Source organism: Rhinolophus sinicus, chromosome 9 (assembly GCF_057876585.1).
Source record: "Rhinolophus sinicus isolate RSI-liver-muscle chromosome 9, RSI-T2T, whole genome shotgun sequence".
In the NCBI taxonomy this organism is placed as follows: Eukaryota; Metazoa; Chordata; class Mammalia; order Chiroptera; family Rhinolophidae; genus Rhinolophus; species Rhinolophus sinicus.
The window spans coordinates 3,745,245-3,759,702 of NC_142509.1; the positions used below are offsets into that span (position 1 = coordinate 3,745,245).

The following is a 14,458-nucleotide window of genomic DNA, read 5'->3' on the forward strand; positions in this document are numbered from 1 at the left end:
AAATATGTTCCTAACACCTCCTCTCTTACCACTCACTCTGAAAATTAAAATAATTATCATTTCCTCTTAGTCATCCCAGGATCTTTCTCAGAAGCTTCCAGAGTTTTAGAGATATCCATTCTCTCTTCCAGTGCTCTGAAGAGGGTAGGAAGATGACGTCACAGCTTTCTGAGCTTCATTCTTCCCAAATATCATGGGGATGAAAGTAGAGTCAACGTTTGGTCCTTTACGAGGAATAGAAAAGGCACACATGATGCATACAGTGGAAAACACACAAGAACCCATCCTAGGGTGCTGTATTCTCTCCTGGTACATTCATCCATTCATTCCTTCTGTTGGACCAGACCTTCTGTGTTCTGGTGGGGTTCAGAATTGCTGATCAAAGCAGGGAGGGGCAGAAGGTGTCGCCCATTGCCCCAGTTTAATGTACCGGTTGGATAACCCATTTCCAGATCATTGGGAGCCTTCAGTTCTTCTCCCTCCTCACAGACAGAAGTGATGGTTTAGTAATTGCATCATCAGCTTCCAGCTCTGGGCAGAGGATGCTAAATGTTAAGTAGCAGCAGACATCTATCTCCCCTTGTCTCTGAATTAAGCCTCTTGCTTTTCCCTTCCAGTGTGAGGACAGCAAAGTGGACGCCCTGGGGGAAGCCCTGCAGACCACTGTCAGTCGCTGGAAATGCAAGTTCTCAGCACCCCTGCCCCTGGAGCTCTATACCTCCTCCAACTTCATCGGCCTCTTTGTGAAGGAAGACAGTGCAGAAGTCCTCAAGAAGTTTGCAGCTGACTTTGCTGCGGAGGCAGCATCTAAAACTGGTGAGTCAAACAGCTGCCAGGCAGGCAGCCCTGGGTCCTGTTATCAAAAAGTTGGGAAGACAGGGGATAGGAAATTATTGTGGAGGAGTGGGATGGAGTCAGGAGGTGAAGGGACCTGCAGGAATGGGCAGAACATGACAAAGAACATAGCCATTTCCTGCAGCATCCCACACGTCTGCTCCCTTTCAAAAATATTGAATTACTCTTCTGCTAACTTTCCTGACAAAATGTCTAGTGCCTACTCCCTAACACATTTAAAGGTACACAAATGACTGTTCCTCATTGGACTATAAATGTATGCCTTTGTAGCACCACCATCTTCTCTCACTTTGGAATTAAGGAATGTTCTTCCTTCCTTCCTCCCGAACTCCCTTCTGTGTAGGCATTTTATCTGGGTCTCATGGTTCACTCCATGAGGACACAGGGCTTTGCTCTGGGGGTCCACAGCACAGAGACGAAAGTAGAACCACTTAGTATCAAACAATAATAAAATCCACTGAGCCAACACCCTTCAACTTACTGAAACGCATCAGACAGTCCCCTAAACCTCAAAAGTCATCCAAAATGTTACCCCTCCATGATGTTTCTTGTTCCTTTTATGGAAGTTCTTAGTTCAAGCAACTGAGGTTTCCCATCAAAGGAATTAGCTTAAAGGGATGCTCAGGATGTGTGTTGACTTAGAGGTGAGAGGTGTGAAGAGAGGAAAACAGAGAGAAGTCGGTAAAGCTTCCCCGTCTCACTATGATGCACACAAGCTCACATAGCTCAGCGAGAGCCTTACGTGCAGTGGGGCAGACGAACAGTGGGGTGAGGGGCATGTCTATTGGCTCCCTTAAGATCGAAATCACAACCAGCAAGTGTTTATTGGGTACCTGCTATGAGGAATGCAACAGAGAGTAAGAAACAGTTTCTCCTGGCCAGAGGCACAGTTGTGAAACCCAATTCAGGCGCCGTGTGCTAATAGCACTCTGAAAAGAGATAGGCTATCGTGGGATGGGGTGATTCCACCTTCACAGAAGAAAGGAAACTCACACTGGGACCATGTTGATCCTTCAGATGGAAGAAGGGCCCTGCAGGGGGGTGGGCGGCATGAGCACAGGCCAGTGGAGCAGAGTGTGTGCGGAGGAGAACGTGGGGGCTACCCTGACCGGAGCAGAGGGTATGAGCTGCACAACTCGATCCGAGTGATGGAGGAGACCGGAGCTTGCTGGTCCCACCTTGTGTGGAGGACCAGAGGGCTGGAAAGACCTGAGTAAAGCCATATGTTTTGCCCCTTGTTCTCCTGACTTGACTTGTGTCTCGCCTGCCTTTGTTCCTTGCTTCTCTTTTCATCCCCAACTTGGGACCTTTTGCAGTGCATTCTTCTTTACCAGAAAAAGTCCCAAATAAGGCTCAGAATTCTAGGATAAGAAATGGTGAGTGCCCAGCCTCGCTAAACAGGGTCACAGTGAGGTCTCTACTCTCAGAGGAACTCCAAGCTGTTGAGACATCTCCTCCACTTCGGGAGTAGGGCCTCCTTAGAGCCTCTCCCCGGGCACCCCTTATTCCCTGGGGACTAGTGTCTGCCTTCTGACTTCTGTGGAGCCTGTCACTTCACAAGAGCTTAATATTTCAGAGAAATGGCATAATAGAGAGAAATTATTTCCTGTTCCCATCCCTCTACCTCAGGGAAATGGCTCTTTTTCATTCCACAGCAGCTATTGTCAAAACCACTAAAACTCCCCAAGAACCAAAACTTTTGTAGCCACAAAACCCAAACACTTCACAAATGAGTAAAGTGGGCCTCAGCCAGGACTGCAGCTGACTCTTAAGGTGCATATTGAGTGAGAGGCCATCAGGCCCTTGCTTGCTTTCCTTGTAGGAAGGGGAGAGCAAGTTCCTGTCCAAGAATCTGCTGCCACTCTCTAAGAACCTGTCTGGTTAGTTTCTCTGCCCTGGTGAGGCCCCCTAGTGATGATTTGGAGAACTGGGTAGCTTTGCCCTGTGTAAATGGCCCTGTCCTTGCAATCTAAAAGCAGGCTATCATGACTTTGCTCTAAAACTTGTGCCTTCATATTTTAGAGTTTGGGGGCATACCCAGATTCCTCCAACAAGTAGATTTAGTGTCATCCTCCATCCTAGGTCCTTTAAGGAGATTCATTCATGTGTATTCATTTAACAAATACAGAAAACCTGTCATGTGCCAGGCACTGAGGATACAGCATGAACAAGACACAAAGCTCTTGCTTCGTGGGGCTTACACCAAGAAATGCAATGCAGTATAACAGAAGAAGTACTCAAAACCAAAAGATCCAGCTTCTACTTCTGTCTCTGTATGATTTAAGCAAGGCCCTTAATTTCTCAAATTCCCCAAATTCCCTCTAGTTGCATCTTTTTCAGTGTCTAGCTTATATAGTAGACAAATGGCCCCCATTTAAAGATATACGAAAGAGAAATAAAAGCCAATCCCTTGAGAAGATAGGTTGGTTGGTTTTGTTTTGTTTTTTAGGGTGTCTTAGAATAACAGTCTGTATATTTCAATTCAGTGGTTCTCAACCAGGGCCAGTTTTGCCCCCCAGGGGACATTTGGCAATGTCTGGAATCATTTTTAGTTGTCACATTTGGGGGATGCTACTGGCATCTAGTGGGTAGGGGTCAGGGATTCAGGTAAAGACCCTGCAATGCACAGAACAGCCCCCACAACAAAGAAGTATTTGATGCAAATGCTGTTGAGAAACCCTGTTTTAAACTTTGAAAATATTTTTCTTCCCCTTTATTTCTCCATCAGAGCCATCCAGAGGCTGAGAATTCATTTCAAAGCAAAGGCAATATAGCTTTGGGAGTCACATGATTGCAAAATTTGCCCTTTATTTCTGCATAAACTAGTTTATCCCTTTAGTCCTCCGTTTGCTCATGTGAACGGTGGGGCTGGTGATAATTGGAGTTGTGAGGAGGAGCCAACCAAAGTGATAACCTCTCAGCTAATCCGTCGCTCCTACACATATGTGGCTCTTTATCTCTTGAATTGTAGGTTGATTCAGGACTTATTACCCACGCCTTCACCTTTATTCTGCTGCTGTGAAGGAAAGAAGCAGCTTTTGTCTGACCGTGGGACTCCCTCCTTTGTTATATGGAAAGCAGAATTCTATGTTCTTCTTTAAGTCTCCACCATTGCTGTGATTACCAATTCTAATAACTGTTTCCTTCCTTTTTTCAGAAGTACATGTGGAACCTCATAAGAAGCAGCTGCATGTGACCCTGGCTTACCACTTCCAAGCTAGCCACCTGCCCACCCTAGAGAAACTAGCTCAGAGTATTGATGTCAAACTAGGGTGTGACTGGGTGGCTACCATATTCTCTCGGGATATCCGATTTGCTAACCATGAGGTAATGTCTCACTGTGGCTCGTGACGTACTAGCGGTGCGGGGGTACCGTCAGAACCAGAAGCACTTGCTGCTCACTGCCGCAGGGAGCTGGGAGCCAAAGGAAGGCAATGAAGCAAGCACCAGAGTAGGAGGCAATTGGCCCAGAATCTTGTCCAGGTGCTGCCCAACTCACTAGGAAGCCTTGAGCTTGCATCGCTGCTCGATGGGTGCCAAGTAGTTCATCTGTGTAACAGCCCCATTGTTCTGTCTGACCTGCCAAACTGTATTAGAATGATATAGAAATGAAATGGGAGAATAGGTAGAAAAGTATGTTGGAAAATTTTTAAATATTATATCAATTCATGGTGTTAATATATAAAATACATCATCCTGATCTTAAGTTGGAGAAAAACACATAAATACAAAAAACAAAGCTCTGAACACACAATCCACAGATATTTGCTATCTATGACATGCAAGGTACCATGGAACATACTCGAATTTTAAAATGTCATTCTGTCTTCAAAGAGCTTTGAGTCTAGCAGGGGAGAGAGAATGGACACACATGAAACGAAAGCAGGCCAAACATTGTGAGAATTTGTGTGCCTCACATGGGAGCATGCGTGGGAAATTTGAATCTCAGAGCAGTTAGAAAGATTGGTGTGACCGTAGCATCCTTGTTTCGAGGGCCTCCATATCATACTCCATGAGAAGCACATGCCACCTCTGAAGAAGAATATTGTCCTTTTTTCCTGAAGGAGAAGCTGAGACACAAAGAGATTAAGTGGCTGGTCCAAAGCGAAATAACAATTTAGGACCAGAGCTGAAGCCAGAAGCCATGGATTTTGTCCAAGAAAGATGAGAAGAAATCCATCAAAAAAAAAGACCACATAGTTTGAAAAATTTGAATTCCAATTTAACTACAATTATGAAACAATACTTATATTTGTTTCTCAGTTTTTCAACAGCAAAAAACTGACATTTTTTTAGTTTGCATAGCCTTTTAACATCTCTTTTTGATATATTTTTAAATATGAAAAATAGTTAGAACCTCAGGGTCTAGACCAGGAAATCTCACTGATTTGGAAGTGTGGGGAAGAATCAACCCATGAACTCAAGGTCCAGGCCTGGCCGTGTGGCCTGTGAATGTCAGGGACATGCAGCTTTGTCTCAGTCTGCTGATGGGAATGTCATGTCCTCCTTCTGAGTCATTTGATGCAAATTTCTGTGAAGACACAGCAAGGAGACTGGGCTTGATCTTACCTAAGAATTCTGACATCTAGAATTGCTTAGGATTAGGTCTAAATGTAACAAGAAAAGTGTGGTTGATTGGACTCCTTCCCAGGGCAAAGGAAAAAAAGTCAAGGGTTGAGTGCAGACAGACTCTGAGAAGTCACCTTTCTAAGAGAAGGAAGGTGGCAATGGAATTTTACAAGGAATATCTTCTAATCAACATTGCCCTCCAGTTAACTCACAGGGTAATTGCTTTCCTGCCTGACCCACATTGTGCTCAATTGGCACTGAGGCAAAGAGCAGCAAGCACCTACATGAGTTATTTTCTAAAAATAATTTGGCCTCTTTTATCTCTTATTTGTAAAAGCTCATTTATTACTGTTCCTTCTGATAAAGCTCTCCCTCAGAGGTCATTTGGCTTTACCTGAACCCCCCTGCATATGTAACCTTGCCTTGCCTTCCTTCTTCTGTCCACAGGAGGCAAATTTGATTGATCGTTCTAGTGAGGTAACAGATGTCCAGAGAAGAAAAATGGTTTAGGCAAGGACACTCAGCGAGTGATTCATAGGAAAGCTCCTAGGTCGTCTTCCTCTACTGTTTAGATTCTCCCTTGATTGGGACTTGGAAACGCCAGTTTGTACTTCATGTGGTCTCTTGCATGTTAGTGATTATATCGGGCCAAGCCAGTTTTACATGCCAGGCAATAAAAATCTAGAGGAAGGATAGAGTTATATAAAAAGCATAAGTTCTGGAGTCTAGCACACATGGCTTCAAATCCTGGCACCATCACTTTAGCAATTGTTGATTCTCTTTTATAATTTCTGTGACTCCATTGCTTAGTTTTCTTGTGTGTGAAATGGTGATACTACTTTGCTGGACCGTTGTGTGAACTAAATAAAAGGATATACGGAAAGGCCCTAGCAAACTCCCCAGCACAGAGTGGGTACAGCAACAGCAATAGAAATGGTGCAGCTATTATTGTTACTAAAAGGGCTTCAAAGGTTGTAAAGTTCAGTTCCTGTAATTACACAGGGCTATGACTGTCGTTCCCAAGATGCCAGTCAGCAAACTTTGAGTTTAGTCCCTGTGTAGGAAGGGACGAAAAGTATACTTGAAATAGACTCCAGAATTTTTACAATTAGATGCTAAGCGTTAAACAAAAGGGAAGTATAATGTTGTGCAAACCTGGGCATGTGTCCTGATATCTGTCAAACTCAGGCTGACTTTTGCACGTGCTTCTGGTGAACGGGAAAGTAGTATGGGGACCTGGGCACCAGTTACAATTTTAGATTTGCTTCAACACCTTAATTCTTCTTTTGTTTACTCAATAAGTCAAACCTTCTTATCGTCCAGCTACTCTCTCCCTGGGACACACTGTCTCCTACGCTCCTTTCTGTGCCTAGATTTCCCTGGAGATACCTGGAAATAGAATATCCACCACCACCACCACCCCGCCCGCCCCAAGTGATAGGAGGAATGATTTCTTCTCTGAAGTCATTTTAAGTTTCTCAGAGGAAAGACACTACTGTGCCAAAGGCATTATTAACCACGACTATGGTATGCTTGAATATCTAAGGAACATGAGTTTTGACTTGTTCTCCATGGCTCACGGCATCTCTCCGCCCTGTTTCAGGAAAGGGAATGTTCTTCAGTGGATCATCACATACCTAGCTTAGAGATTTCTTGTGAATATTTTTTTTCTTGAAGCTATTTTAGTAACCCAGCAGGGACCCTTCCTGTTTTGTTTGGGAAAGTAGTTTGTGTATGTATGTGGCAGAGGAAAGGGAAAAGAGTGGAGAGGTGATCAGGGGCAAAGATCTAGAGCTGAAAGATGCTGGAGAAGGGAAAGAAACAGGGGCCCTAAATAAAAGGAAAATCAGAAATCTAGTGGTGCAATCCAGTTCTGTGCTATATTACTTTCATTCTCTGAGAAAAATCACATGTTTACTGGCTCCATTCATTACAGAGTTACAGAAGAAATTCTTTCTTTATAGCATGTTCTGGTACATCATGTTGACACTAGTGAGCTGATTAGCTTACAATTCTGCCCAGCACACGGACCAGGGTCAGGGTCAGCGAGAAGGAAAGATCGCCTAGGAAATGAGGCATCATGGTTCAGTAGAAACAATTATGCCCCTTCTGTGTACAAGGCTCTGTCCTAAGCAGTTAGTTTTCTTAGATTGTCTCATTTAAATTTTATAGTCCAGGTATTATTTTACAGATGCGAAAACTGACACCAAAATTAAAAATCTCAAAGTGGGAACTAGAAGATACAACCTACTCCTAGTGACTTTGGGATCATAAGAAAAGCTGTTAAAGCATCTCCGTCTCAGTGTCCATTGTGAAACAAATGGGATAGGAAATATTTTCCTTACTATTGAGGTCTCCTGTTATAAATTTTAAAAAATAGTAAAATGGATGTTTTCCAAAGTATCGTCATCTCTATGCTTATGCAGTTTATATGTACCAGGAAAAGAGGCAAAAAATGGAATAAATCAGCCAAGCAGCATGGCCTGTGTTTGGCCAAGGGTGGTTTTCTGAGCCCAAAAAAGGAACACACGCAGTCTCCATCTGTTTGCGGTGAAAGCTGGTTGCACAGACATACACATTGATGGCTATGATAGATATTTTTCTTTCAAGGTCTTTGTTAAAAATGTAGGTTTAAAGAAAGCCCAGTGAAGGCAGGAAACCATGTCTTGTCTAAGCAGCTGAGTTACATAGAAAGGGAAATACTTCATTCCCCAAGCATTCCTACAGGAGAGTCTCCATGTGGCCCATCTGTAACCCTGAGATGGAAGACTAACTTTCCCTGAGCTGGGTTACGGGTGTCTATTATGGAGCCTACCCCAGCGAGGAAGCAGGGGAAACTAGGTCCCACCGCATTTGTGTAGCAGTTTACAGGAGTACCTATGGGCTTTCTGATGAATTTCTAAAAACCATATCTGAATCCTGAAGGAAAGCAAAGACATGCCTGAAGGGAAGTCTGGAACCATCTAGTAGCGCCAGACACATACCCACAATACCCTGAAATAATAAGAAATGCTTTCTGATCTGAATCCAAATCTACTCAAAGCCTGCAGCCCCCAGGGGCGCCTATAAATGTCGACATCTGGATGTGGACACTATTAAAATAGAACACACAGGTCTGCCCTGGAGGCACTTGGGAAAGGGGTCCGATGTGAGCCTCCCTCTTCCCTCTCTTCCAGACGTTGCAGGTGATCTACCCCTACACTCCACAGAACGACGATGAGCTGGAGCTGGTCCCTGGGGACTTCATCTTTATGTCGCCCGTGGAGCAGACCAGTGCCAGCGAGGGCTGGATCTACGGCACGTCCTTAACCACCGGCTGCTCCGGACTACTGCCTGAGAATTACATCACCAAGGCTGATGAATGTAGCACCTGGATATTTCATGGGTGAGCTGATTCACAATTCTTTGCCTGCTGTTTTTTGAAGAACATTGCAGACTTTCGGGAGGGGTGGTGGTGGAATGAATTTGGTTCTTGACACACATGGCAGCAGTTACAGTAAATGGAGTCCATGGGGAGGAAAGCTCTGTTGGTTCCAGACTTCCAGAGAACGGCTGACTTGGGACATGGGGAAAACAAGCGATGGATTGCTCTGTTTCACTCTGCCTACCCCATTCGGTATAACTGCCTATCTGAGTTCCAGATTGGAGATGAAACCAGGCTGCTTGGGGGTCCATCTCCTATGGCTGAAGTGTGAGTCATCCCAGGGCTGAGTCTTCATGGCTCCCAGGTTTCTGTCCACTTTGTCCTGGGTTATTGCTCAGAGTGGTCTAACTCCCCAGAGCAGCTAGGCACATTCCAACTATGCCAGCCAGGCCGGTAATGAAAGGGTTTGCAAGGGTCAGGAGACCGAATCGTCCTTTACTTACTAGATGACCCTGATGACTCAAAGTTGGCACAGGAATACCTATATGACAGAGAGTGTGTCTAGGGACAACTGCCAGAAACTAAAATGACACATGGTTCCCCAGTCATCTTTAGAGTGGTAACTTTTCACCCTTTCCTCACTAAACCAAACTGCCCCCATGTTCAGAGTAACCTGTGTTGTATAGCCAGCTTTGTCCTGCTAGATAAAATAGGAATAAAAGGCACTTCTCTTTCTTAATCTGAGAAGTTCAAAGCCAGTCCTACCCTGGCACACTCGGGCATCCTGCCAGTGTGCATGCTGCTTTGTTTTTCCTTCCTCTTATCCTTGCTATGTGCCAATGTAGCTGAGAGCCGGAAACTCTAACACTAGCTGCAGGGTGTCTAACATGGTTATTGCCACCATAAAAGAAAAGCAGAGAGGCGCGATTTCAGTGAATGTTTTGCCTGGAGGGAGAAAAGAAAAGAAGTTCCCCTACCCTGGCAGCAGCAGGCAGACAAACCACTAACCAAAAGGTGGGAAAGAACTTCTTCCTTAATCACCGGTACCCAGCAGCTCCTTCCTCTTTCTTCTAGTCCGCCCCCTACCCCTCCCCTGAACATCTAGTGTTTTGTGGCATAAATTGGAAGATTGAGCTGCCTCATGTTCCCCAAATGTTTGCTTTTTTCAGAAATGTTTCTGAACATCAAAATAAATAAGTTGGCTTTCCAAAGTTACCATTTTATTCCTATGAAAACAAGTGAAGCATAATATACGTGAATAAACTGAGAACTAAAAGAGTCTTTGATGATGCACAGCTCTTAGATGACTTTCTTAAAAGTAGGGTTACATGTGGGAGAAGAGTATGTGAGAAGCCAGCCCTGCTGAGCCATTTCAGATCACTGCATCCAATCCCATTCTTTCCCAAATTAGAACTCAGGCTGAAACATAAGGGAACCTAAGTGACTTCAGTCCATGGTTCACAGGGAGGTGTGTATGTCATCTCCTTTTATTTTGAGAGATTACTAATGATGTTATTTTCCTGGGAACTGTGTCTGAAATTAAATTATCAGCTTCCATAGCCAACCCTGCTGAGAGTGGGGAAATACTGACAATTAGGTGTTAGGACGTTGTAATTAAGAATTGGAGTTTTTAGTCCAATAGTCTCGAATTCAAATCCTAACTCTCCCACTTACCAGCTGTGTGACCTTGGCCAAGTTACATTACCTCTTTGAGCCTCTGTTTGCTAATCTATAAAATGAGAGTGACAGTTAATTACAATTAATTACAATTAACTCGGGTGTTGTGAAGACTACAGTAAGGGACTTAACTTTATATGGATCGGTGCCACATATATAACAGAACTGAATCTAAAATAGTCATCAGCTTTATGAACTTGGGTGGTTTTTTTTTAAACTTGTGTTTTCTAGTCCTCTTACATGCTCATCAAATCAAATGTCTCTTCTACAAAAGCGGTCCTATAGAAGAATTGCACTTTCCTACTTAACCCCAGAGGTGGATATGATTCAGGGAGGCAGATCTTCTCTCATCTCTAACCAAAGATAGACACCAGGAGGTAGAGCCTCAAGGGGTGCTCAAGCATGCCCTGGCTGACCTGATGGGAAGCTGTGCAGGGGATTCAAGCAACAAGAAGAGACTTGAGGTCTATGACCCTTCACCACCCTTCCTACCTTGTCCTCAGTTCTCTGAGTCCATCTTAAGGAAATACTGTCCTTGCACCTTTTCTTAGAGAGTCTTGCCTGGTTCTGAGTATCCCTAGATATTTGTCAATTGGTGAGGCCCCATTGTGTCCTCTGAATTGGGTTGGACTGGGTTTACACACAGGCCTGATGTGTCCTAGGGAGGTGCCACTTCCCTGCTACTTCTGAAGATGTTCTGGATGTCGGGTTCAACTTCCTCCCTATGCTGCACTCAACATAAAGCATCTGACTGTTGTCTTACTGGAACTGACAGCCCTAAACCGTCTCAAGAGTGAACCAGGTCCTTTGATTACAGTGACAGTTAAGAAGAGAAAGAAGTTGGCATTCTCCTTGCCAACTGAGCTGAAGGAGAGACAGAAGGAATTCTATCAGTGTCTTCACAGCTATAATAAATGAAGAAATTAAGGGGCGGGTATAAGCACAATGTCAGGACGTTTCCATCCAGACATTTCAGGCCCTGAAGCTTTGAGGAATTAGACAATGAAACTGAATTTTCTTTAACTATGTGATGTTTGGGAGGGTCTCAGCTTGAAATAAAGGAGAACAGCAGGTCTATTAGACTGTGTGAATGGGACAAGATTTCCTTGGTCTACGGTCACTTAAGTTTTACCATAATCGGCCTCGTTTGGCTGCACATCACACTTATTGATGAAGCTTTATTACACTGTGGGCTCCTCGGTCCCACCCCAGACCTGTGTGAGGAGTGGGGCCTGGGCAAAGGTATTTTTTAAATGTCCCCTGGTGATTCTGATATGCACAAGGGCTGAAACATCACTTTTTTTTTTTTTTTAGGGTTTGAGGCTTCTGTGACCTTTGTGTATAAGTAGGATGAGTCTATTTACAGTCAAAGAAAAGTATCTCCAAGAGTGAAGAGATGCTGAAATTATTAAAATCATATCATTTTTGAAAGAATTTTTACTAACAACCAGTTAACTCTATTATAATGGTGACTATAAAAAAGTTCTTTCAAAATTAAAATTCTAAGAGTAATGCTGTGTTAAAAATAAACAATTCAGAACAGATGTTAAACTGCTCAGATTGCTAGGCCAACAGATATAAACCAGGACTGGGCTGGACAAACTGGGACTTGTGGCTACCCTAGTTGTAAAGAAGCAAGAAATCTAAAATGTAAATGTTCTCTATTCATACTGCCCAGTGATGCAGGAGATGTTCACAGCATTTGCCTAACACCCATATTTAAATCGCAGTGTTTATTAGATAAAGCTCTTTGGAGGTCTTAACTAACCAGATAATTTAAACATGGCAGGATTTGCTGCGTCCCTTTCAGCAAGACCTCTTTTGGGCGTCTATATTTATAGTGTTGCATCCAGAAATGAGAGTTCTTGGCTCACAACTCTACACATCTGGTGAGAATGGTCTCCTCTGAAATCATTCTTTGTTTCATTATCTTGTTGGAGGTGAGATGGAGAGAGGGTTTTGGAGACTGAAGAAGCTAGAATAGTGGATAATGGCTGTAAGATTTCCTTGATTATTAGGAGCCACAGGCAAAGTGGTGGAGACAGTAAAAATGCTCCCTCTAATTTGTCAGTTCAGATGCAAATCACCATGGAAAAGATTAAAGGCAGTAGGAATTATTTATTTCTTTCGAGCCAGAAAAACAGCTGGAAACAATGGTACAAAATTAATACTTCATTATTCTTTAACATGCCTTTGGTGCCAACCACGCCCATGGCATCTTAATAAGCACAAAATAACAGGCCCCATCCTTGCTCAGAGGGACGAATTCATCTGTTCCAAGTACAGAAATCCATCCACCCCTAATTTATTAACTGCAAGACTTCAGTATAAAACCAGATGTTCCTCCCCAGGAAGGGGGCATCCCCTGCTCAGCTTTCCAAACCATTGCACTGCCCAGGGAGTGTTCCCTGCCAATTCCCACACATCCGTAGTCCAAGGATAAAGTGCTGATGACTCCTGGCCAAAGCAGTTAACGTCTTCCTTATCTTCCTCTGTAGTTCTTACTCCATCTTAAATACATCATCTTCCAATGCTCTCTCATTTGGTGACGGCATACTGGAGAGGCGGCCGTATGAGGACCAGGGCTTGGGGGAGATAACTCCCCTGACTATCATCTGCCAGCCCACACAGGTAGGCTGATCGCCAGAGTTACCTCAACTCATCTCAAGATTCACTGAGCCCCTATTTACTAAGTATGAGGCCACTAAGTTGTACAAAACTTCAAGACTAGGAAGAGTCAGAGGGGTGGTAGTGCAATGACCACCAGCATCTGGGTGCGGGCTGGTAAGGAGGGCGGTTCCGCGGGGAGGAGAACGTGTTATCTGTAAAGTAGTAAGGAAATCTTGTAGGGGGAGGGGTGAAAAGGTGAAGAGAAATAAGAGGTACAAATTTCCACTTATAAGATAAATAAGTCATGGGACTGTAATATACAGAACAGAAAATATAGTCAATACTATCTTAATAACTTTGTACGGTGATAGATGGTTACTAGATACAGGTATATCATGGTGATCACATCGTAAGGTATATAAATGTCGAATCACTCCGTTGTACACCTGAAACTAATATGATATTGTATGTCAACTATACTTTGATGAAAATGTGAAAGGTAATAATAAGGCTCTTAGCACAGTACCTGGCTCATAATGTGTGTTCAGTGTATGTGCTTGATATATGCCAGAAAGTTTGCAAAATGGAGAGTGGGGGGAGGACTTTTGAACAATACAAACAAAGGCAAGGTGAAAGTTCAACCATTTTGAGGATCAAAAGACTAGATCACATTGGCTGGAGCCCAGGGCTTGAATTAGAGAACAGTAGGGGAAAACCATGCCGCCACTGTCCCACATATTAATATTGTCAGGGCAACTGAAAACAAATGTAAATGCTGGCCAACATGAAGCGGCCAGCACTAAAGAAACTAGGAATAGCTGACTCCGTCAGAAAGAAGGAATACAAAAACATCTATAATGATTCAGCCAGCAGTCATAGAAACCAAAGTCATTTGGACATACCTTTGACTAGACTTGCCTATTTCATCACCCAGAAGTAGCCATCGTCCTCCCTGAACCGTTTCTGGGAACTACCAACATGCATGTAGTTGGACAATAGGGCCTAAACTGTGACTGGAATAGACAAACCCGACCTCATTGCTGGAGGAGACCATTGGACCATATGGTGTAACCACCACAGGTTAGAGATGAGGCAGACATATGTGTGATAATAAAAGTCCTCGCTCCCTGAAGTTGATCAAGCATCTTTTTATGGGAGAAAGCTGTCCTACTACATAACTATCTCTATATACTGGCTAGTTTTACCTCTGAGCTGTAACTCAAGCGGCCTTCATGCTTTAGTATTGGCTAAACATTAATCCTACTAACAGCAGCAGCAGCAGCAGCAGCAGCAGCAGCAGCAATGATAATACCATTTTCATAACCCTTCTTATTTTGCAAAGCATCTCAGTTCATTTCATTTGAGCCTCAAAGTAACTTGTGC

The 14,458-nt window shown here is 43.7% G+C and overlaps 1 protein-coding gene across 2 annotated transcripts in view; it reads left to right on the plus strand.

Annotated features, from left to right (window-relative positions):
• UBASH3B (ubiquitin associated and SH3 domain containing B) overlaps window positions 1-14,458 on the plus strand; it is a 138,934-nt gene that overhangs the window by 106,770 nt on the left and 17,706 nt on the right. For both annotated transcript variants that reach the window (XM_019718584.3, XM_074321919.2), the window contains exons 4-7: window positions 618-816; window positions 4,013-4,182; window positions 8,601-8,809; window positions 12,964-13,096. In XM_019718584.3, coding sequence (XP_019574143.3) covers window positions 618-816; window positions 4,013-4,182; window positions 8,601-8,809; window positions 12,964-13,096 — 711 coding nt within the window. The remainder of the gene's footprint in view (window positions 1-617; window positions 817-4,012; window positions 4,183-8,600; window positions 8,810-12,963; window positions 13,097-14,458) is intronic.